A 27,855-nucleotide genomic window follows, 5' to 3' on the forward strand; every position below is an offset into this window, starting at 1 on the left:
TATGTCATCATATTATGTCTTGGTGAATATGGTGGGTATTAGAGTTACTACGTATTTACACATTTACACAGGCCAACAAAGGGGGATACCCACTCATCCCCCTTCCCGTAAGACCACAACTTACTGTGATAGAGTTATTAATTCTGTATCAAACTATTGTAACCCGCGACAGGCTATGTATAAATTAATAAACCTAATAAACAGTAACTATAGAATCCAATTCAGTCTGTTATCAACCAAAATTGTGTAATGAATAATGATGTTCGAAAATCGATTCTGTCGAGCTCTCGGACTATCAAAATGGTCAATATTTTGTTAAAATCAACATTTTTTCCTCAAACTTTATTCACTGTTAGGAAAATTGGAAATGCTACAGAGATACTACAAAGAACCAAAAGACTTCCGATTAAAAGTATCATTATTACGTGTCTAATTGTTACTTGTGCATCTATATAGAGTTGTGAAACATATTAGATATACGTGAAAATCTCAAACACTCGTTTTTCCAAAAAGAGATCACACATGTATTACAACCAGGGGCGTATTTAGATATTTTTTTTTGGGGGGGGGGGGGGGGCTGTGGTATTTTCTCCAACTAAAATTCCCTAATTCAGCCTATTAAAAATAAGAGTTAGAAAATTAGTACACAATTTTAATTTTTGTCATGATTTTTAATGTTTTCAAAAAATTAATAATGAAATAATATTATATAATAATAATAATAATAATACGATATTAATTTAACAAATCAAATCAAATTTAAATTTCTTTCTTTGCCACTGTTAGCAAATTTATCTAATAAAATGTCATCTGGTATGTCAATGTCTCTATGAATATCTAAAAGGGCAAGTCCCACTAGTCTAGATTCTGAAGTTGTATTTCTTAAATACGTTTTGAGTCTTCTCAACGTCGAAAAGCTACGCTCAGTTGTAGCGGTGGACACTGGTATTATAGCTAGTATTTTTAGTAATTCATACATGTTTGGATACATTAAATTATCACAGATACTAATGCTCGTATAATTATTGTACGGTGATTGAAACGCGACAACGCGTGTATAATATCAGTAAATCAAATAAAATTACGATAATGCAGCAGTACCGCACGTCAAAATTAAGCATTATGTACCGAACTCAAAGATATAATCGTTACGATCAAAATCGTCATTGACACATTATAATATGAATAACTTGTTCGTTGTTAATAATAATTCTTTATAAAATTATATTGAACTTTTACGATTTTACATCTAGTAGAACATAATAAGTAGACTTAATAAACAATTCCTAGATTTCAGGGGGGGGGGGCTGAAGCCCCCTCAGCCACCCCATAAATACGCCCCTGAATTTACAACATTGTAAATTCGTAATAATGCCAATAGTATAGCTATTATTGCTATTCCCTCAGAGATTAATAATTGATGTGGCGTATTTACGTCTTATTAAATCAAACTGCTTGTTTTAAAATTACATACATCTGATTAGATGATTGAATGGGGTTTTTTTGGGGAGGGGGTCACCGTTAATTCCACATTTCGAACTCGTCAAATGTACCTTTAAAGCGACGGCGTGATTTAAATTTTAAACGACGGATTATAAAATGCAAAACTGTGAGATTTTTATCAGCTGACGATTGTTATATAACAACAATAATAATAATTAATAATGATAACTTGTTGCTTTTATTGTTATGCGAACATCACGAATATAATTTCACTATAGTGCCTATGTAGCGTGTCGATGTTTCGAATTGCAAGCGTCATAACATTGAACGCAAACGTATGACATTATAATAATAATAATATAAGGCATGCAATATTTTATATTTTGCAGTAAGGAAAAAAAATAAAACAACTAAACGTTTAAGCGTATTTTTTAAATGTATTTTCACTTTCAATCACGTCGATCGCAAAATGCCGATGGTCAAAAAATAATAATAATATAATTCATGTCGAGATTTCTCCAGAAATCTTCACCTACCCATAATATGGTTTTCACAGTTTTGTCTTCGTTATAATATATACGCCATAGCCTAAAGTCGTGTGACAAGTTAATAAATTCGAATTTAGGTAATACGTGATGACACTATATACAATAACAATATTATTATACTCGTATATTTGGTACCTACTGCAGTTGAGTCGATGTGAAACTATACCAAAGTTATCCGGAAGACCGGTCACGTCTATCGGATGTAATACTATGATGTTGTATTATATTTATTTTATGTTTAAATTTTAAAAAATGATGACTTTATATTACACATGTACGTCTCTCTAACCGTAAAAATCTATAACTGTATAAGACAACAGAACTAACAGTGGCAAATAAAATAATCTTATTTTATATTTTAATGTAATAGTTATTACACATATCACATATTATATAGTATTACAATTTACGAGTCGATTAAGTTATTTTAAATACATATATTTAAATAATTAGTAACAATATGACGATTTTATCAAACGCAAGACATTTATTTTGCACAGTTTGTCATATTATTTTATGACTGTTATTTTATCTGTTTATATACTGTTTTTGTAATGGATAGGTAACTTTTTCTATTCAATAGATTTAGCTTAAAATGTAATATTTTTTAATGTTTATTACTACGCCTGTGCTTGTTTACACTTGAATATATTTTATACGCACACGATTCTTACATTTCTTACAATTCTAATATTTATGCGGTTCAGAAATCAAGAAAATCAAAACATTTATAATTTTATTCAGAGTATAATAATAAGTGTTGTTTGAAATCTATGAAGGACATTTTGATGTATAGACAATATAAATAACAGCTGAATAAAACAATGTATTTATTTGACTTTCCTACAATTTAAATAAATTAACCACTTTTAAATTATACAATTATATGAATACGTAATTACATATAACTATATAAGGAATATATTATTATTAAAATAATGAATATTATTTATTTGTACCTATATAAATTATTATAGTTAAGTTCTTGGGTATTATTTTTATTTTTTGTGGATTTATTTTAAAACTTAAATTTGATTTTGTTTATTTATAGATGGTAAACATTGTATATATAAAAATATATTATGTCATTTTAATTATAAAGCGAAATCTATTTCAAATGTAAAGAATGTACCTACATAATTGAAATAATATTGTTTTGTTTTTTTTCACGTCGGGTTTAAAAACACTGCTGACTTATACGTTGTTACGTGTCTTATTATAGTTCTTTGTACCTACCTCCCAACTACTACCATTCAGTAATGTGTATTGAAAAATCAACGAAAAAAATTAATACTTTTTTAAACAAACCATAAATACGTTATAATACGTGTCGTACCTATAAGTAGCAAACATTTATTTTTTTAAAATTGTCTACGTACGGACTACATATTGTGTATAATAGTGTAAAAATTGTCTTAAAAACTAAATAAATAAAATATATTATAGGTATATTAGTGTGTGTGGTATTAAATATTAATTATAAACAAATCAAAAAAAGGGAGAAGTAGATTATCGTTCTGCTGCATACAATTTTCATTTTATACCTAAGATTTAACATTTTAAACAAAGTTCAACGTTAGTAGTTCATTCTGTAACCAAAAAATCTAAAATAATATATAAACACAGGTCCTTATAGTTATTTCAAGCTCAAATTTGGACGAAATTATATATTAAAACCAATAATAATATTATTCGTGAATACTTGAAACTTTTAGAGTAGGTATATATTATTATATTTTATACACACAATGACATTTTTAAATGCAATTTTTTCGACAAAAATAAATTTAACGCACTGTAGTAGATACTCATTCCTAATAGTAAAATAAATTACTTTAATCACAAAAAAATCTAGTCTTCGCTCAGAATCGTTTTTCGTATAGGTACAATGATTTTATATCAACGAATTGAAATTAAACACATCCATTACTGCAGTGACTCTCTAGACTCTCTAGACACCTAATGTACTGCAGAGCGTTACTCACTTACCTGGTTTTATAGTTATTCTTGTAAAAAATACTCAGAACCAAAAACAGTCAAAATAATTCGAAAACTATTTAATGTCTAGTAAAAGCTTATATAATATGTAGGTACATTTAAAGTATCTGGTAGTCTGCTGTTATTAAGTTTTGAATTGCACCATGTCATTTAACATGTCAAAAACTGGTTTTGTGTAAAAGTTTGGTTATTTTGAAAAGTATTGTCCACATTTTACTTTTGCCCCCCCCCCTCTCCCAAAAGTATCAATAAGATCAAATTTGAATCCAGAAACCACCTTCAAAGTTAAAAATTGGAACATTTTAATTTTTCACTAATCTAAAAAGCAATAACAGACAGACAAAAATTTAAAAAAATTAAAAAAAAGGAAGATACATCGTTGTAAATTCAATACATTCATTGCTCCACTCAGAATCTAAAGAGTTAAGATTAAAATGTATTTAGTATTTCTAATGTAGGTTTATAATTTATGACTACAGCGAAAGTTATACATTACCTATAAAATATGTTTTAATTTCTACGTAAGACGTCAGTGCCTAAGTTTAAAGTCGTTTTTCTTGTTTGTAAATAATATTATTATACTAATACAAGAAAAATATGATGAACAAATGCCAAATTTTAATATAAAAGAAAACCAAATATTTTTATGTTATATTTTCTCTGTATAAAATATTTTTGTTTCATTTATTATAAAGATCTTAAAGAAAAGAATTGTATTAATACCAACTGGTTTTACATTCACAATAAATCAACAAATTACATATTTCTAATATGTATATATTTTTATATGAATTATATTTTTTATCTAAGGCGTTGTTAAAGATACTAATATATAGTAATAGAACAATATTGTTTTTAAGTTTTGTTACAAAAAACGTGTACATTAAAAAAATGAATATTTTACGTTCAATCTTCACGTAATAAATAAAAAGTATATATTTTGTTAGTATTTTAGAATTTTTTTATAGGTTTTGTGATACCAAAGGTCAACAATATTCTATATTTATAATACTTCCATGTTGTTTTCGATCATATTTATTTTTATTTTACCCATTGGTTCTTGTCGAATGTCATTATAAAAAGATAAGTGTATGTATGCTATACGCATGTATTTGTCCGTGATAACTACCTGAAACACAAAATAACTATATACTATTATATCCATCTGGTACTTGGATGGATATTAAACCTATATTTTTCGTCTACCTTTTAGTATGTATCCGAACGATTACACTTAATGTATTTTTTATTAAACAATTAAGTCATTGTTAATACAGATATATACTTATAGTCTATATTAGTATTATATTAATATAAACATATTGTGTTGAGTCCATTTAATGATTACCTATATCAGCCGTTCCCAACCTTTTTAGTTATGCGGACCACCAATTATGTAAAAAAAACTTTAAGACCCACTTATCTAATAGTTAATACACAGCGATAAAAGTATAATATAAAAAAACAAACACAAATATTAGATGATTGAAGATATATAGACGTTTATAAAATCATATAAAAATCTCGGTGTTGATGACGATTAAAATTGTCTGACCCTTTGCTTAGACTCTCGACTAATGTCCGCGGTCCAGTACTACATTGCACGTGGACGGTGGACCACAAGCGAGCCCCAGCCCATGGGTTGGAAACCACTGATATATATAATATAATATTTTTTATTGAAATCCGTTATTTTTACCAATCGTGGGAAAATAAACAAAGTTGAACAAGTTATTTTTTAAAATGTATAGATATTTTATCAAAATGTCTGAATTATATTTATCCATTTATTGAATATAATATTACCTATGTTGTTTTAATTTAATTCAGAAGTATGTAATATGATAATTTTAATCAAAAATAAATAACATACAAGGAAAATAATTTTGTCGTCCATCAAACGTCATGACAATTTCTGTTTTATTAATATTCTTATAAATAATATCGTAATTATAATACTAATTATTATAGACCTAGAAGTTATCAAAACAAAAAAGATATCAACAGTTACGAATTTGAACGTATATCGAATTACTAAATTATCGGAATAAATAATTTTGGTAAAAGCTATAGTTATATATATATAGTTGTATATTTCACTCTATACTTTTTATAATTTATAACGATAAACATTTTTGTTAATTGGTACTTTCGTAGAATTTTTTTTTTTTAGTGGAACTCTGAGTTTTTACGACATGTCAAAAATATAATTAGATTACATCATATATGACTCAGAACTCAGAAGTCAGATTTCACTCAAAAATATTATTATTATAGTTCAATAACAAAATATAATAATATTCAAAGTTTTTTCTGAAATTATATTTGAAAATAAAATAATAGGTACCTACTATAGATAGGTTCTTAGATAAAACATGACAATGCTATTGAAAAACAGCCATTTTTTATTTTTTGCCATCAATAAATGTATTGCTGTTAATATAAAATATAATATAGGTTCATCTTGGATAATAATATAAAACTGAAAACAATAGCATATTTTTTAAATCTTGCTATTGAAAATATTTCCAAACTTGTCTATACATTTAATACATTCATACGATATTAATATTATAGATTCACTGAAAATCGATAGTTTTGTTTTAATTCAGAGATAAATAGTTTGAAAGACTATTGTTATTGCCTTCCTATACATGGCATATGTACCACCCTACGTGAAAAACGCTCATGACCTTCCAATAAGATTAGCAGCCGTAGAAGTTAAGATTTATACTTAAACGAAGACTATTAGGTACGTCGTGTTGGCTTGTCACAATAAATTATTCATATTCAAAATGTTATCCACTAATTACTATGTATTTAAGTACAGCATATACTATTTTTCTTTATTCCACAGTTTATTTCGTTTGAAACTAAGTCTGATAACAATTTCTAATAGGAAAACACATTTATAACCTTACTGTTGCTTCTCAAAAAACTCACATTTGCATTATGCATCTAAGATAGTAAGATAATTCAATATTATGAAGATTTATACTTAAAACATGGGTAATTTCGAAATTTATTGTTCCCAATGATTTATATTCAAATAGTTGCTCCAATAGTATACATTTTATGTTTTTACATTTCTAATACATTGATATTTGTAGCTGTTAAAAATCTACATATCAATTGGTAATTGAACTCGACATCTATCTTTTAATTTTATATAAATAGATAGATTATGCTTATTTATAATAAATACCTATTATCATTATTGAATAAAATAATACATGGATATTTTATTCAAATTCAATTGTTTTGTTTTATTTTATTTAGTAATATAATAGTGAATAAATTATTTTTTATGCTTGATGAATAATAAGTAATAATGGGAATACAATTTAGTATAATTTGGAAATCAAAAGACAAGTAAAGTAGCACATGAGTCATTTAAAATGGATATAGCCTTAACAGGCAATACTAATATAAAATGAAAAATAGTATCGAAGAGGAGTCCTTGGCCTTCGAATTATTCTAAACAACATTAATCTCAATTGTCCTCGATGTTGAACATTGCTTTTTCGTTTTTTTCTTTTAAACTTTCACGCAGGTCGATGAAATTTCAAAATGTGTATAGTTTATGGAATGTTTTGACCTATACATGCCAAGTGTTCATGATGTGTTGGTCCAGAATTTTTTTAAATACTATCTTTATACTATCTAAAAACTAATTTCGTACCTATATTTAAACCTAGTTTTGAATTATAGACAATCTTGGGTTTTCATCAATTTATACCTCAATTTATATTTTTAAAAAAAGTTTAGTAGATACCTACCTAGTTACTGTTAGTTAAACTTTTATTATAATTTATCATCTATTTAGTTAAAATTTAAGTAATTTAAACATTAATCATTAAATCAACACAAATTGTTTTTAAAATTGTCGTAATAAAATATTTTAAGTAAATAGAGGAGTTTTCTATACTTATATATTTTTAAACGTATTTAATACGAATCCACAGTATTATCTGCAGTACCTAATTAAATGGTACCTATCGAAAATTATGTTTTTTTATTTATACTGCATTAGTGAGTACCTTTATAGTTTATGGACAGTGTATACAAATGTCAAATACAATATTGTAATAATTACTATTTAATTTAACAAATTATTTGTTAAATTAACTCAAGAAAAAATACGAATCAAAATTTAAATTCATACTAATGAAATAGCTTACTCAGTGATTTTAATATTTAACTCAAATAAGTGTTTTAAAATATAATTGCTATTGCCTATCATGATAAAAAGGTGTATCGAATATAATAATGTGTATTATTATACACCACCACGGTTTTCACACTTCCCACTCATATATGTCTATTAATATCCAATAATATAATAATTACATATTGTACAGCTTATATCTATCATATTGTATCGATCATCATGACAAGTGTAATAAAAATCATAAATGAAACACACCTATTTTCAATATATTAAATAGGTACGTACACGTGAACATAAAATATTTTTTAAAATTATTTGTGTCACTGCTTTAATATAATATTAAGTTCAATACTAATAAATTTATAAAAAAAAATGTAAAACAAACGTATTTGCATAAACCATTGACACAATTTGATAATAATCAGTTTAATGTTCATAGATATAAAAATAAAATAGTAGGTATACGAAATAGTCACTGTTCGTAGTTTTGTACTAGGTACCTATATAGCTGCTAGTTACTCGCTTTAAATTTTAATCATATTACTTTCATACATAAATGGCACACAAATGATAAATACATTTAACACTAAACCCTAATGAGTAACTAAGTAATCATTAATAAGTTTCGAGAATTAGGGTAAAACCTACATTAAAAAAGGATTTTATTTGTTTATACAATGATAATTGTATTTTTATGGAATAATGGAATAAATTAATAATTATGATCAAACTATATATAGTGCCTCTTCTGCAAACGTCAAACCATTTATGTCTTAGTAACATAATATTCGCCCTTCACTCATTTACGTGTACACACTACACACCATTGCACTTCGATGGTAACATGTAACTGGGATAGATCGTAGGTACAAACCGTTTCATGGTAGTATGGTACACATACGATTATTATAGAGTTATACAATACGTACCTACTGTATGAATATGGCATTACCATTTATCAATAAAATGATATCTGCCCATTTATGGAAACACGTTTTTTTCTAGTCCCAGGTAAATAATTATTAATCTATACATAATTTGTAAAGATAATTATCTAGTTCATTGTTAATTTCCCAATCTTGAGATGTTTATTAGTTATTATAGTAATTGCACATACGCTGATTAAAGACGAAATCAGCCTCCCAGATTTTATATAAAATATTGAGTATTTTAGTAGGTATTTATATTAAAAAATTTTAATAACCTTTGTTGTACCTAATTATTACAACAGTTATTTTTTAAATAAATAATTCAATATTAATCAATTATCAATATTCATTATGGCCTAATATAAGTAATAACCTTTTAAAATTGTCAATTTTTATTTTTTACATTTAAGACCAAGGAATTTTATGCAGGTAAAGCAACTATAATTTAAAACTCAGAAGTTTTTTAAAAATTGTAAATTTACGAAAACGGGCTTAAGTCATGTTCAAAATCGATCAATTTTTAAAAACAATGACTTTTTTGGATTGGAATTGATGAAAGTTATTTTTTTTTAATAACGAATACCTGAAAGTTGAATACAAGAGGAACAAGTATTAGGTTAGCTATTATATTATTATCGCAACATTAAAATATTTAAAAATTTCAAATATTATTATGTTCATGTACCTATGGAGTTTAAATTTGAATTCCTGTCATTTAAAAAAAAAATGCATTTTTACGTAATATTATTTTATTTTAATATACCTAATTTATAGTTTTGAATTTTGAGTGTTACTTTGACCAAATATAATTCATAAAATTATTAAAATCTTTGACCATTATTACTTTTGTGGGTTTTTAGAGTTAAAAAAAACCCATATGAATGATATACCTAACTATATAAGTGCATTTAGGTCTGTACAGAACCGTTTATTTGAATCAGATGATTTATCATTGCTTTTAAATGTAATAGTACAATATAGTACTTCACACTATCACATATCACACAACTACTGTTAATATACGCTGAGGTGAGCGATTATATCAGACACGATATGCAAGACACATGCAACATCTGTAGAAGATTGAGAAGGTGACGAGTGGCCCATGACTATAAAGGGCATTTGCACCTATATTCTCCTAACAAGTAATATTACTGGTTTAGTTCAACGAGAAGTTTATCTTAGAGTTTCAAACAAAAGATTTTTACGAAGTAAACAAAATAGGTACTGACATTTTCTGAATGACTGGAAAAAAATGTTTGAAACATTAATCTTAATTTACTCTCAAATGTAGTTTATTATTGTACGGCACTAATATGTCTAATCAAATATTCTCATTGCCCTTCCACCGATAAAGGTTTGCGGATGCCCTTGAACGCACGCCCGATCTCTGCAGTATTATATGTCCGGCTTTTTGCACGTAGATTTACACCACGCGTATAGACTGTAGAGAGAAGAAAATAGTTTTAATTTTATAACAAACAATTTGTTTTCTGGTAACCTATATCTATATTTTATATATATTATAGTACATACAATATAATATTATCTATCTTACATCACGAAAAACGTTCACAAGTTTTTTAAATTTATTTTTTTTTTATGGGTGGAGGCTGTATTGAAAAAGTATCTATGTAATAATATACTATAACATATTATATGTGTTCTGTAAAAAAATATTTATACACAGTGAAAAATAAAGTAAGGATATTGTGGTGTCATAAAAACCACTCCAGTGTGTATGATAATGCTGAGGAGGCTTAAAAAAAGTAAAGGATCTTTACTGATTTTCTGTAGGTTTTTTACATTTCAACATCATGTATACACGCAAAATACGGATATAAAAAACAATATGGCTTGTAAACACTATATATTTATCACTAATAATGTATATATAGCTACTTGATAAAATTATATTATATAAATAATAAATACATATCAATACTTTATAAATTATAAAGGACCTTATACAATATTCGGTTTGTTTAGTGCGGCGACCGGTCTACACCGGGAGTGGGTTTTGTAATCGCGTATTGGTGCACCGCTGCGATGTATAGATTATAGAGGGTGACTTTTTGGTGAGACCACTGCGACAGCAATATTGTCCCGTGTCGGCCACTTGGAATGCAGTGGGATTCGTCGCCTGATAAGAGAACATTGTACATACATATAGTATATATTATAATAGCAATATACCATTAAATATAATATAAGTGTGTGTGTGTGTGTGTGTGTGTGTGTGTGTGTGTGTGTGTGTGTATAGAAATTGTAGGTATATAAAAAATAATATATAATATTACATATTATATAGGCTCGCGTATAACCACCTCCGGACTGACGCAGAGAGCCCCGTAGGAGTAGGCTTGCGAAGGACGACGATCGAGTAATCCGCTCCGCCGACGTTTCCAGACACACCGGTTAGTATCCATAGTGCTTCAACAGACGGCGGTCATACACCGCGTGAATATTTACTAATATTTTATCATAATTCATCATTCAAACGCTATTAAAACTTCTTCTTTTTTTTTAATTTTTATTTATACATTTATTTTGATATTTACTGAACGAAACCGAATATCCGATCCCTGCGAGACAGGTAGTTAGAATTATTGCACGATATATTATGCCGCTTTAACTTAACCATATATTATATAATATTAGTTTGTGTTTTTTTTTTTTTTTGAATTAACATGTTATAACATAATGATTAAACTGTGATTTATAACCATTGGGTTTTCAATTAACGATATGAACTTATATTTAATTGTTGTTAAACGTGCTTCTTCATACAAATTAATAGATAAAACCTATTAACATATTGGAGCTTATATTAAAAAGGTATTATTATATTATTATTATTATTATTATTATTATTATTATTGCATAGTTGGTCCATGCGTTAAGTTATATATTGTTATAGTTAATAATTATAATATGAATAGATAATATAATTCTTTATTCTCAGTTAATCCGAATCATAATATAAAAATTCAAACAAGAAATAATAACATTTACATTGTACAAAACTATGCGATCTTGTTAAAATCTTTAAGTGCGAACAACGGACAACTATAGATGAGTCATTTCTTTTGTACATAATCTTTAACATCGTCGTGCAACTAGTGGTAGTTTTTGCTAAACTGTCATGGATATTTCTGATTTTTTTTCAGAGGGTTTTCATGCTTTTATGATCAATGACCATATAGACTCGATAATCCCATAAGGATAATCTATAATAACATTTAGGTTTGTCCCGTCCTTTTTATATCATTACTATAAATCACATCATGCTATCCTAAAAAAAAATCTTTGCGTTTTAAAGCATTAACAAAAACACAATAAAGTATAATCGCAGCTATAATCACTACCAAAAAGGCATTGCATATTGTACGATGTGTTGTGTTATAAATTATACTAATATTACCGTGTCATTAATTTCCAATAATTATTATTTTGTGAAGAAGTAATTTTAATTTATACTTATTATATATTATGTTTAAACATATTGTTTGACTATCACGGCATACCTAATCGTAACGACAATTACACATTTTTAATATTGGCTATTAACTTTTAAAATCTTATCATGTCAAAAGTTTAAATACGTGCAGATAAGTAGGTACACAAATAATAACGATATTGCTAGAGGTTAAAAATGATTTAATAATATATCGTTGTGGTAAAAATATTTTATTAGTTGAATAATATTATACGGGTGCAATAACTTTTACAGTATAATACAAGTCAACATAATGAGTCATTCATAGATATTATAGAGATCTGTGTTTTTTAGTCCATTTGATGATGCATGCATATTATAGGTACTGTATAGGTATATTTTCGGAGTAATAGTCTGTGAGCGTGGATGGCAGTGTTCATAAATTTGAATAAAAAATGAGATATCGTTTCATGGAATGCAACGAGTGAATAATGCAACCAGTTTTGGTTTTTCGTCGCACTAAGGTCTCCGTATAATATAATAAGCCGATCTGGCTACGAACGATATATACACCTATACACGGATCCAAACATAGCGTTGTTACTTGCTTTTTGAATAAATATAATTTTTTTACTGCAATACGAGATTATAAATTGTATTTATTTTAATTCGTCACATTCAAACACAAAATAATAAAATGTTATGTTATTGCTTCCCCGACTCCGTCGTTTAATTTAATAAGGTTTTAACTAAACAATATGAAGTAAAACTTTCTGTGAATTCGGATGTATTTTATCGTAGTATGTGACTTTTAAGAGAACGTGTTATTTGTCAAGTTATGTTAGTCTATTAAGGTGAACAATAATTTACAAACATTTTGACATCATTATGGCACCCATTGGTCTGTTAAAGAAGCATTATATAATTACTTCTATTACCATTAATACATTAAATATTTTTATGGTTGAGGATTTAATTTCTCCCAAAAGTTGTATTAATAAAATGTATTATTTATTTTGTATGTAAAATCAATAAATTTTGTTTTCTTAAAATTTTATCACTTTTGTCGTAAAATTACAATATTATATTATATTATACAAATAAATTTAACTCATTAATTAACAATTTTGAGATTTCACTAATCTCATTATTTAAATTATATTTGTTAGGGAAACAGTATAATGTTTTTTGATTTTACGAGTTCATTGATATTATTATTATCATTACATAGTCCTTGAGAAAACTAAAATATTATGGTAAATAAATGCGTAAGTAAACAAATTTATAAACAAACACACTAATAACAAATTTATTTTATTTTATTTAAACATTTTTATTTTAATATAATTTATTTTATCTATGCTAGTTAAGCAAACATTTTTTTATCACTTTAAAGATCCATAATTTCCAACAAATCTTTATAAAGTAAGTGCTAGAATATATAATAATTATTAAATGTAGGTATAGGAAAACAAATGTAATTTTTTTTTGGTTTTTGAAAGACTATGATTTACTGACACCTATCTTAATACATTTAAATTATATGTTCTTAAATGATTTCCAAAAATCACGATTTATTCAATTTAAAAAAAACTACCAAAACGATGTACATAGAAATATATCTAAACAATCATTGACATGAATTGATAATGTATTAATCATTTTCAGTACCAAGAACCACTTTCTCTCCATATCCAGACTTAGGTATTAGTTATTACCTAGGTACTTATTATAATAACGTGTTAGGTATCACATATTATCAGTAAATTAAAATTCTTTTACATTATTATGAAATATTATAATCTATGTATAACATATTTGAATTAGACCTTTTTTCTTTTTAATTTTATTGTAATGGTATGTAGTACCTATACAATTAATTAGGTACATTTTAGATTTTGTATTTATATGGAACTATGGCATCGTGGGGTAATATAGTTACAATAGTTACAGTTCCAATTATTACACATACCTATAATTTATAAGTTTTTTATTTTTTCTAATTTATTTATTTTTCATTTTTATTTGTGTGAACATTTTCTTGGCTTTTATAGATATCTGACCCGTTTGATACGTTAAAAATAATTAACTAAAATTAATTCATACAAAAATGACAAAACTTGCATTAGAAAGAATTTGTATGGTATTATTGTCTTGATAAAATACGTGTAAAAACTGTTACTAAATGTTTTTTTTTATTAATTTTCAACACATTTAAAAATAAATATCATAAAATAGTTTTTTCTCTTCCCACGTCCCAAAGGCAATCTGTTGTAAACTGTTTACCTTGTAGCCAGGCTAGTACCTATACTGATCAATATTGAGTAGGCACAAATGCACAATGTTGTTAGTTGCATCATTATGAAATTACAGTATATTATTATGCTATGCGAAAATCCTATAACACTACGTCCTGTTTAACGAACAACGTTTTAATTGCCGGTCGGTGTTTTGTGTTTATACTTTTTATAAACAATTATGATATTACATTTAATAAAATTAGGTAGGTACCTAGGTAACTAAAATGTATAATGAGAATTAGGTATTCAAATAGTAGCTATAGTGCTGCACCAATGAAATACATTATACCTACATATTTGAATGGGAAAAAAATTATTTATACGTAATTAACTGTACAGTCATGGTTTTTTATCAGTCCAGAATTAATTATTGGTAATAAAATAATAGAAATTGATATTAGCCACCGGCATTTAGCCTTAAGTATAAATAATAATAACAATAATGAATAAATATATACGAATATAGTATAATATAATATATGTAATATGTTGGCGCCGATAATAGATAGCATAAATCAATTGTGTATTGTTCATTGAAATATAATAAATAAATATAAAAAACAACTTAATCATTTAAAATACAACAAATTCTCATACTTTGATATAGTTAACAATGAATGACACAACGAATACTTATTCTGTTTGATCCAAGTATCTACATTATCAGAAAGTTATTCAGGATTTTGCGTAAAGAAAATAATATTGTTAATGTATTGATTAAGTAGCCATAATAATAATGTAATAGTTCAATTGTTGTCTCTGTTCATTTTATGAGGGATTTAAAGACTAGTTAGTGTTTGTAGTTAAAAAAAAATGAAAATTTTGAGTTAGTACAGATAAAGTGGGCTACCTATGTTTTAATTTTTTTGCTTAAAGCTAGCACAATAAAAAAGGAAATCACGATGGTCCAACTCTTATATGATTTATAAAGGGGTAATAGATACATTACTTGAATCGAAGGGAGATACGAAGTCTCTCTTCTTCTAATTATTATTTGTTTTTTTTATTATAGGTATATACTAAAATTATTATGGTTTATAATTTTATATTATTTTTTCTTAATTATAAAATATAAATAGTTAAATTTTAGACACGTTTTTCAATATAATTTATTTGGCACTCAATATTTTTGAAATCAATAATATTATGCATTGTGTTCTGTACTTGATAAACGGAGATAATACATTATAGCTTCTTAAAGAATAACAGACATAATATTTGACATGTTTATCGATTTATTTATATAATCTAGCATCAAAGGATACGGAATGAAAACAAACATTATTAATGAATGCATAATGATTGTTACTATTTCTTAATGTTTAGTTGTGGCGTTGTCCGTTATGGTAAATAATTTCAAAATGTAAGCCGTTAGGCATAAAACAAATCTCTAAATTTAATATTACAAATTTAAAAGTAGAACTTTTCCTTAAGTAAGTTTAATGTGTCAACGTATATAACAACATAGCGTGTTGATTTACTAAACATAATGTATCATAATATAGAAGATATTTTTATACTCATAATTAAAATTTTTTTGAAATCAAAAAAAAATTATGTTATTCAACATACATTTTTAAATTAGAAGAATTTTATTGTTTGATACTCATGGCGTTTCATACCATATTAGGAAAGTACAAGGTACTTGGTACCATACTTCTCGCTCATTAAAAGTCATTAAATTATAATAACTATCGCGTATTATATTCGTCAATATTCAAATGATTTTTTTCAAACATTTCAATCAGACATTGAGTTTATACCACTCTGGTGATATATTTTGTAATAAATCAATCTAAATCGGATATTTTCTAAATTATTTTTACATAACAAATATTTATTTTAGACGGTAAATGTTGTTTTTCTAAATACGTTTAGGTACAATGTCAATAATGTCATTATATTATATTATATTATCTTGCATTGAAATTAAGATAAAAACCGACCTTAACTATAGTTAATACTATATACCATACTATACGTATACGTTTTCGTTAAAATAAAAGATTTTTTTATTATTTCCACTCTAAATAACTCCTAATCTAGAATCCACCGTAGTTGGAATTTGTAAATTCGTTATGATACGCGTAATGGGTTAAGATAGAGACAATGACGACTCAACTGTACACATTTACAATATGTATAATATATTATATAGTAAAAACAATGTTTTATGTTATATATCATACTACATTAATGACAAGTACGCATAATCGTCTCTAAAGTTGAAAACAAAACATGTACCTGGGCCCTAGAGGCCTGAGAAATATATAGATAGGTCTAGAAAACTTGTACTGGCTAAAAGAGGCGTTATTATATCGCACTGACGAAACGTGATAATGAATAATATTGTTAGCTGACGTTGGCGGCAGTATCAAAATTATATTATTATTATTATTATTATTTTACATTGTACTTCGCCCGTGAGATTGATTGTACGGGACTTAACGGTTGTGTACCTGATAATAATATTTCGTTCGTATACTTATTACCTACGTTATTTTGCATTGCGCGTTATGAAGAACTAAGAATTCTATGAGCCCAACCCGATCTCTGACGCACTGTTGTTACTGTTGACGAAAGCTGATATTCATTATACTTATAGAGACATGGTTCTATTAAGTACCTATAAACGAGTCCATATGGCTGACGGGCTGAGCGTGCTACCATTGATTATACAATATACTATGTATAATCAATGGTACTACACTACTACCTATGATAATATTTAGGTTCGGGAACTTGTTGCACTAAACATTTTGGTATAGCATACAATTCAAATCACCAAAAAATACTCTAAAATATAGGTACAGCTAAAATCATTGGGAAAAAAACGAGAGAAACTGTGTGTATATGAAAATTTACTCTAATGTGATATCATTAGTAGTTTCATGTTAATTAATATTTGTAAATTACAAAAAAGAAATGCAAGAAGTCCCAAACAATAAAAATTTATGTTCATATTATATAGAGTAATTTTTTTGTAACGTTAAATCATAGGTAGATACACATATTTTCATTGGATTTTTGCGAAGTGTTGTGATTATTTATTTAAATGTATGTTAAAAGTAGAAAATATTATAGGTATGTGGTTAGGTTAGGTTAGGAGTTGTGGTTAGGAGTTGTGGTTAGGAGTTGGGGTCGTCCATCATGGAGAATGGGAAATAGAGTATCTAGTCAAAGTTGCAAATGTACATAAAACCAGTGTTTAACAATAAGTTATAAAACTATTAAGTATTTACATAAATAAAGAATAATCGCAAATATGGTATAATCAAAATAAATACAAAGTCTATAACTTTTTTTTTAAATCAGTCGTTTTAAAATTAAATTAAATTACGACATGTTTTAACCATGCAGTTTGACCTTGATGAAATTAGGTACCTACTTGCAGATTAGTGCGCTCGATAAAATTTATTTTTGCAATAAATTAAAATTTCTCAGAATTTTTGATATTGATTTTTTAGGGTTCAAAATGTTGAATTATTATGTTTATCGACAGGGAGTCCATTTGTAATAAATTAGTAAGATGTTTTTTTCGTCACATTTGTTATCAGTTGTTATAATAAATGACCTAGTAAATATATACAACACTAAAAAATATTCTACTTTGAATTCCTTGCTGACACGATACATAGGTTTCCCATCGAGGAATAGGTCTTACAAGTTATAATGTAAAATAATTTTTCCTTAACATAATACACGGTACACTTAAGACTAACGAGTGGAACTATAAGTATTGATGCTTCACCATAGTCACTACTCCGGTCATCTGAATTTCAAATGTCTTCAAATAATAAGCTATTGATCCATTATTATTTAGATGACCATCGTATTTTCGTTTAAAAAATAACAAAATAAATATCTTATTTTATTGATTTTTTATAATTTTTTATTCAATCATGATTTTGTTGAGTCATAAGCGTACTATAAAAATCAGCTTGTAGGTAAATTATATTATTAATATTCGCGTTATGTACAAATAGAAATTTGCTTACAGAGCTGTTATTGAAATGTATACGAATATGAGCACCGCGTACTGTGTTGTACACACGTGAGACGCTTTTATTTATCATCCCAATACCATTATATTTTCCGTAAAGGTACTCTCCCCGAAAATAAACAATCGTTAAATTCCGTTTAGCTATATGTATAGTATTTACTCACGTGTGTGTACAAAATACTGACCATATACAATCGTGGTGGTCCCGCACGCCGTGAAGGTCGTTTTTTTTTTTTTTTTTTACTATAATTGTTATTATTGTTACCACCAAATCTCCAACCACACATGATTTAGTTGAGTCTCTTCTTTTTACCATCATAATATTACAGTGACTAAAGATTTTTTTTTATAAATTTCACATAATTGGTATACTCGTTGCACGTGATAAAACGTGAATAAATTATTCTATTACTTACTGCCTAGTTACCATGATAAATTACTGCGACTACAAAAATATTGGTATTCCGGTGTTCGTATGATTCAATTTAACAAAATGCATTAAAATCGGTATTTTTAAAATATGCATAAAATACCAAAAGGGATTTAAAAAATATTAAACGTTTCGATCACTGCAAAGTTCAGAAATGCTTTTTAATGTTGCTCTTTTAATAAAGCTTAATTACGCAAACCACCTATTCTATTAAGTCGGCAGTTGAAAATATGTTAACTAACCTAACCTACATATTGGTAAAACGGAATTTGTCATGTTGTAAAATACTTAATAATAAATTATACATATTCGTAATCACTGGACTCGGTTTACAAAAACAAAATGTATTGCTTCATCGTTTCATGCGTATAATATATAAATATATAATTATTTTATTAACGAACGTAGGTTCACATCTCACGTGCAGCGATCGCATTAACTCAACATCCTTTTGCACTGCCCCCACACATCCTCTTGTTTCGTTTCCATACAAAACAAATAAACATTTCTAATTTTAATGCTCGTATTATAAAAAGATTATACTCCATATTATTTATGAACAACACGGATGACGGATCATAATTTGCTATATTGACGCACATTATTTTTATCACATTATTTCTGATTATTACATCAAAACTAACTAGAATCGTCCACTGGGAATTAATTAGACTTACCTAATTAATACGTAAAAATATTTGTTTGTGTCCAATATAAAAATAATAAAAGATAATATTATAATATGACGTAGCTACGTTGTACCTACCTATACATATTAATTTTTCATTTAAAAATCAACTGAATTTTTCATAATAACCTACTATTTTATTTATTGAAAATATAATAATATACAGTTTATTTTATATAGGTACACTCTATTTTCTAACATCATATTTGATAAATGACAAGATGTATAACGTTAAATAAATATTCATAAGCTTAATTTAAATAAGTTAGTCAATAAACCAAAATTAATTATTGAATAACTGGAACATCTATAATTATAAATATTAAAACACATAATAATACATTGTACTTCCCACCAAAATAATAATATTTTTCACATATTACAATAAACAAATTATATATTTTTTATTATTTTGAAAATTAATGTTTTAAATTGTTTTTTTGGTCATAGCTCTCAAATTAAATCTAAAAGTTACAGTATATTGTATATGTATACATTTTCAGAAGAATGAATAACTGTCTGAATATAACTCTATCGATGTATGTATAGATATCGTGGATTTAATTTTTGTAGTTTTGGTAAACAGATCAACTCTGCAAAGCAGATTTTTTATAACCTGTAAATAAAAAAATAATGCACTAGGAATGATGAGTTTGACAATAATTAGTTCGACAAAAATACCTAATATTTCTTAAGAAATTGAATATACTAATATCAATAATGCAGAGCGTATTGACATGAATGGATATTATATCCCTTTGAATTTATTAGGAATCATCGGCAATCTATAATGTTGTAATGTAAATTAATTGAGGTCTAGGCCACTGCAGCACTTATGTTCTTATAGTTAAAAACTACTTCCTTGTAAGGAAATCATCGGGGTCTCAACATATATCGATATTGTTTGGTGCTATAACAGTCCTTTCGTTACTTTATTAACACTGTTTAAAACCATCAAGGACAGACTATTTTCTATACGACCAAAGTGCACTGAAATGACCTAGATGGCTTACCATATAGGATGACAATCGCCAAATCTTCGTATGACGTAGGTAATGCCTATACGGCAATACAGTTATAGGTATTATAGGTACATAAGGCGATCATTAGATTATTTATTATAAAATATTTATAACAGTATACAAACCGATAGGAAATGTGGTACTTGAATTTAATTATTATTTTTATACCAACAACCCACTCGACTTTATGGTGTCAAAAAAAAAAATGTTTATGGCCATGAATCTCTCTTTTTGCAAACAACCAATCTCCCACATTTATCCGTGCATACTATACGTGTAGGTTGAACATTTCCCAAAATCTTTATAGCAGCATACATAATACAGGTACATTGGGTATCGCATTGTAATTTAGAAAGATAAATCTTTTAACAGCAGTTTAAGAGACATCAATCGATAAGAATTTTATAAAACAAGTATTCACGTTCGCATAATAAATAAAATATTATAAATATTGAGTTAATTTTTGAAACTGAGTTGTCTGAATACGAGGCCAAATTACGCTTATTTTAATTCTTGTTGTCCGTTTGTCACTATACTGTCTAAAATACTAAATCAACTATATCGTTTATGGGTAATGGCGCTAATGATAATTTACAATACACAAACTCGTTTATATATGGAATTGCATGCATGCAGTTTGTAGGTCTGTTTTGCCACCGAACATTATAGTAACCATAAATGGAGTTACGTATCTTGTTATACTTAATTTATTGTTACATATTTTATTTCTACGTAACGTATAACACACGCATGCATTTAATATTTTTATTTAAACTTTTTATCATAAATTTTTTTTATAATATTATGTATTTTCGAATATAGGCTTCAGAATTAAATAATAAACATCATGGCGACCGAAGTAGGATCGGACATCGCACTTATACAAGATGAGGATATGTTACGGAAAATGGTAATATATTATGCAAAAATAAAATAAGACTTTTCAAAATCTAAGATATTTTATTTATATTTTTAGTGGCAACAAACCGAGGATTTCGGTAAGAAGAAAGAGATTCGTATGAGGATGTATAAACTTCGAGAACAACGTCTTAAAGAGTTTTATACGACAGGAGAAATGATCCAAACAGAAACAACCTCTAAACGCTCATCAACTAGAACGCATACTGAATCTATTACGGATCAAGGATTCATGACTATGAAAACTAAAGAGATCCGGGATTCAGAATCTCCGACGGAAGATTATCAACGACAATCAAATGCTAACAAAAATTATTATGTGTCATCGAAAATTGATGAATCGGATGGCAATAGAGGAATTGTTGAAATAGAACAGGCCAGCTCTTTAAAGCCAAATGAAGAGTATACTCAAAATTCATTGCAAACGTCCATGTCTAGCTCTACATCAACTAAATGGAAATCGTCACAGACCACTATTTCTGTATCAGAAGAAGTTCAAAAGGCTGAGGTAAATTTGAATTCCAAATTTATTGTCAATGAACAGAATAACGAAGATAGTCAGTTGACATATGATACGTCATATAATAATTCAGACAGCTCAAATATTGATAGTAAGGTAACTGAATCAATATCTACTACAAACGTAGACAATATTAAACGAGATGATAATAATAAATATTCAAATGGTCATCAAAAAGTTATAGAAACTTATACATCCAACGGTGAACAATTTGAGCCTGTATCAGAAAATATATCAAATACAGACAGTAATTTTATAGAAAATACATACATCTCAAATATTTCATCAAACAAGTCCGACAATTTTGAGATAGCAACGGATAGTAAAATTATAAATGAACTTCATAAACTGGACTCTTATCTATCTACTCAGCAGTCAACCACAGATTCTTCTACCAAGTCAAATTCGATAGTTTCTAATGATGATAAGATAATAAAAAAAGTTGAGGATAAACTTATTGATACATCAAAAGAACATATTGAAGGTCAATATATCACCACACATCAACATTCATACCAGCCACCTAGGATTAGTGTTGATTTGAGTCCATCGCATGATGCTTTTGCTAAGAGCTTACGATCGACTCCAGAAAGGTCTAGTCCATCACCTTCTAGAGAACGTACAAGTCCAGAGCGTAGATTTAAATCTGCCAGTCCCGAAAAGTATAGAGCATCGCCAGAGAAATCAGGAAGTCCTTCTAAATCACTCAATTACTCTACAAGAAGAAGATTGTCATCTACGCAAACAAAAGGTTTATCAAAAAAACGATCTAATACACCCACTCGAGGTGAAAAATATGACTCTTCGGACGATTCTGATTGTTCTGGCGCAACTCATGGCACTTATGATAAGTATAAAGGTTGTGACGCTAAAAAAACCTTGTTTAAGGAAGAAAAAAAAATTACTTCAACAACGAAGTATGGCCAAAAATCCTCATCTACTAGTCCAGTACGAAGAGAAAAATCTCCTGGATATAGCAGTGAAGGGTCAGTTGGAAAAGAAGTGAGAAAGTCCTCGTCTAAAGTGAAAAATAGCTCACATGAAAGTAGCCCTGAAAGAAGTGCGTTTAAACCAGTAAATAATTATAAAACACTTATTACTCAACAAGTTACTCAGGATAATAAAATAAATCGTGTAACACAAGAAGATAATGTATACACAAACAATTATAATTCTAAAAATAAAATTAGTGATGACAAACATTTAATTAAAGTTATAAAACCAGAAATCGATAATGATTTAAATGAAAAAGAAAATGAAAATACAGAATGCTCCACAAAAAATACTGAAAATAATATCATAAACTCAAAAAATAATTCGATTCAAGAAAAATTCATCACACAAGAACAAGTGTGCACATCTATTGAGCAAGTGGATACTGAAAAAATAACAAAACAACCCACGTCTAGCATTGAAATAAACAAATCTTCTAGGGATAAATCACCCCCAAAGAGTGTTAAGAAGGAAAATAAAACAAAACAAGATGAATTTATTGAAAACGAAAAATCAAATGTAGCTAAACAAAGCACTATTACTAATGATGTAATAACAATAAAACCGAAAGAAAAATCTCCAGTAAAAGAAGTTAAACCAGTTACAAAAGATACTAAAAAATATCCAAATGTTAAGTCTTCGGAAAATATATCATATAATTCTGACATTAAATCTGTTACACCTTCTAAGAAAACAATTTCAACAGTACCTTCGTCGATACCTTCGCCAATTAAGAAAGTTGTACCTTCAACTTTAGAGAAAACCCCATCCAAAAAAAACCTTATACACAAGGATTCAAAAGAAACTTTATTAAATAAAACTGTTAAAAAAGACCTTTCAAGAGACAAAATGGATATTAAAATTACGAGAAGTGATAGTAAGACTTTGATACATAAAAATTCAAAAGAACGTATTACACCAAAAATGGTCATCAAAAAGCCCAGTCATGAATTATTAGTAGACAAAAAAACTACGATATCATCTAGGCAAAAAGTTACTAGTCCAGAAACTAAAACCAAGACTCTGGAAACAATTAAAGTTCTCGAGAAGAAAGACTCAAAAAATAAACTTAAACCTTCAATTAGTCCACAATCTTCACAAAAAAAGTTAGGTCTTGTAAAATCAATTACTGACACAAAAACAGTAGATTCTAAAAAGTCAACAGTAAACATCTACTCAAAGAGGATTCCTTCTTCGAATGTAACCAAACCTAGAACATATACTTCGCCAAAGTCTGATATAAATGAAACACCATCTAAAGTTACAAAACCGTATACCAAAACTATCTCAACCTCATCCATAGCTAAGCCTCAAATCAAAAAAACAACTTATTACAATTCAAATAAAACTTCAAAAGTAGAAATTACTAAAAATGTAGGACAACAATCAAATGATTTAGAGAATGAATTGCCTCCAGATAATTTTGAAAGTGATACTGACTTAGACGATTCCACCAACAAACCAAAATATATTAAAAATATATCATCCAATTCATCAACATCTTCTTCGTCTTCGGAAGAAGACGACGAGGATAGAGAAGATACAAGAAAAATTCAAGACATTGATAATATAAGAATTGAAGCTGAAGAAGAATACGGTAAAAAAATGACAAACAAAGATGCATTATTAAATGTTATTGTTCAATTACCTCCATCGTCTAGAGAATCATCACCTGAGTATACTGCGAGATTTGGTCAGCCATATTGTTCAGTATCAGACGATGCAAGTTTGCCAAGATATGCTGATGTTGTAAGTGAACCAGAAGATGCCAATGATTACAGCTTACACAGTAACAGATATGATGTTGTAACAGATTTAGATGAAGAAAGTAACGTCACAGTTGCTGACAGAGTTTCAAAGTTTTTAAATAATGTCAACAAGCAAGAAGAAATACAAAAAACTACGGAAATACCTCAGAGTCCTCAAGCAGTAAGAAAAACCAAACAAATATTTGAATCTATTGCAAAAGGAAAAACTGAAGAGACCGATATAAATGACGTAATTAAATCGGAAACAATGAATATTGAAACTGAAGAAGTTCATGATTTATCAAAAATTAATAACACACCATCTTCTCTTTTGACAAGAAAAATTTCTGGAGCATCTGATTATAAAACTAGGAAAGACTTCTTTGAGAATAAAAAATCTAATGACGTATCTGAAAAAGTAACACATTTAACCCCCACTAAAATAACAAGATCATCGTCGATAAAAGACAGGCGCGCATCGTTCGAAACAAAGATTGATAAAAAAATACCGTTGAAAGACAAAACCAATGTACCGAGAACAAAATCACCAGAGTCTAAAAATAGCTCTCCTGACCGAACAACCAAAACTCCGGTAAAAATAAGCAAGACAGACACATTTGACGTTAAAGTTGAAGAAATAAATAGATCTAGAAGACTATCGGGATCAAAAAGTGTGAAAGACAGAACAGCTACTTTTGAAAAGAATGAACCTACTCAAAAATTGTACAAGGAAAATAAAACTACTTTTAGACACCAAGTGCCAAACACACCTTTAAATACAAGTAAGATTTCAGAAACACGTATTAAGTCAGCCACAGTGACTGACACAAAAACTGCAGATCGTGTCTTAAGTAAAAGAGTCAGAAGTCCAGAAAAACCTTCAGCTACCGATTCGATAATTAAAACCAACGAGAGTACAAACAAAAAAGTACCATCAAAAAGTCCCGATAGAAAAATCACGGAAACTCCAAAAAGAAATAGCACGGCTAAAAGCCCTGATAGACAAATCACAGAAACACCAAAAAGAAATAGCACGGCTAAAAGCCCTGATAGACAAATCACAGAAACACCAAAAAGAAATAGCACGGCTAAAAGCCCTGATAGACAAATCACGGAAACTACAAAAAGAAATAGCACGGCTAAAAGCCCAGAGAGAAGTGCGTTAATCAAAACAAAAGAAGATACTAGTGAAAATCGAAGTACACGAGATACAATTTCATCATCATCCAGACAGCGAGCCGCCATTACCACTACTAAAACTGAATTTGGAGTAACAATGAAAAGTGCATCAACGCCAAAAAATACATTAACAACAACAACAACTCAATTGATTTCTGTCCATAACGCTGATGACGAAGTGGAGATCGAAGAAATATTTGATTTACACATTTTAGAGACTATGGTAAATATATTATTTATATTCATAAATTTTCCGATGTCACTCTTAAGTTACCAAAACACAATGTAAAAATGGTAAAATGTAACTATTACAAATACCTACATAATTTGTTATTATCGTTAATCTTTAGAAACAATATTAACAAAAATAACTATTTCCTAAAGGTTAGAAGGTAACAATTTTTATCAGTCTCTTATAGAAAATGAAAATAAATAGTAAACACAAGTACACAAAGCGTATTGTTTAACGATAATGATTTAAAATAATACTTAATTAATGGCAGTTCCGTGAAACCTGATGATCATATTTTAGTGAATTAAAATGTACTCTTCCGTAGTCTTATTGCCTATGCTCAACGCCGTTAAACGATTTCTAATTTAAAAATAGGGTTAGTTGTGGATAGTTAAATTATTTCAAGCATTGAAATATATAATATATTTTTATTTAATATATTTTATTCGTTTTTAAACTTATTTCAATTTAATAAATATGAATATATTTACGCATATTTGAATAATACGCATTTAGTGGATAATTGCATGCTTATTTCGTTCTTTTTTATTATATATAATTATCATACAATTGGGCTATACTTCAATCATGAAGATTTAAATAAATGAGTTAGTTTAAATATATTAGTATAAATATACTAAACTAGCTGATCCCGCGTATTTAAAATTATTCATTTAAAGGAGTTGTGTATAGGCAATGTGTGTTTTACTTTGTGACCGAAGTATAAATGTATTATTCTATAGGTAACTTGAGAAAAAATATTCATTAATGTCTAACCCAACCCCATAATAACTACCTAAATTCTTACATCCTCCGAAGAAGAAACTGTAATTATAGGTCGAATAGTACCAATATATTATTAAAGTGCACTAAGTCATTAAAAAAGTTTTGTAAGTAACTTGAAGTGATAAAAATGTGCATACTTCTAGTTATTTGATTTTAGATATAATGAAAAATGTTAGGATTTGTGGACTAGGTGTAGATGATAATATACAAGTATATCATTTTATATTCGCCATATTCTATATATTATTTGGAAATGTAGAATTTATCAATATTTCAAAAAATTTTAAAATCAATTTGTTGTCATACTTTATTGTTAGATCATTTAAATAAAAAAAAAATTGGTATGTTTCTAAATCCATAAATACCCGAGTTATGCAAGTCTTCTTTGCTCATAATTTAAAATTAATAAATTTAAACTTTTAACTCACGTATTTATAACAGATAGTATACATTAATAAGGTTTATTAATTTATAATTTCAATTTTTTTTTAATATATCATACTTAAAT

The 27,855-nt window shown here is 27.6% G+C and overlaps 1 protein-coding gene across 4 annotated transcripts in view; it reads left to right on the top strand.

Moving 5' to 3' along the window:
* Window positions 1–11,535: 11,535 nt before the first annotated feature.
* Window positions 11,536–27,855, top strand: part of LOC132940422 (serine-rich adhesin for platelets-like) — a 49,058-nt gene continuing 32,738 nt past the window's right edge. For 3 of the 4 annotated variants that reach the window (XM_061008024.1, XM_061008026.1, XM_061008027.1), the window contains exons 1-3: window positions 11,536–11,685; window positions 21,794–21,881; window positions 21,948–26,552. In XM_061008024.1, the coding sequence (XP_060864007.1) occupies window positions 21,819–21,881; window positions 21,948–26,552 (4,668 nt within the window). In that variant the 5' untranslated portion in view covers window positions 11,536–11,685; window positions 21,794–21,818. Of the gene's footprint in view, window positions 11,686–11,783; window positions 11,928–21,793; window positions 21,882–21,947; window positions 26,553–27,855 lie in introns of those variants that run through there. The other variant, XM_061008025.1, reaches the window with a different exon arrangement.

The sequence above is a fragment of the Metopolophium dirhodum genome, chromosome 3 (genome assembly GCF_019925205.1).
Source record: "Metopolophium dirhodum isolate CAU chromosome 3, ASM1992520v1, whole genome shotgun sequence".
Taxonomy (NCBI): Eukaryota; Metazoa; Arthropoda; class Insecta; order Hemiptera; family Aphididae; genus Metopolophium; species Metopolophium dirhodum.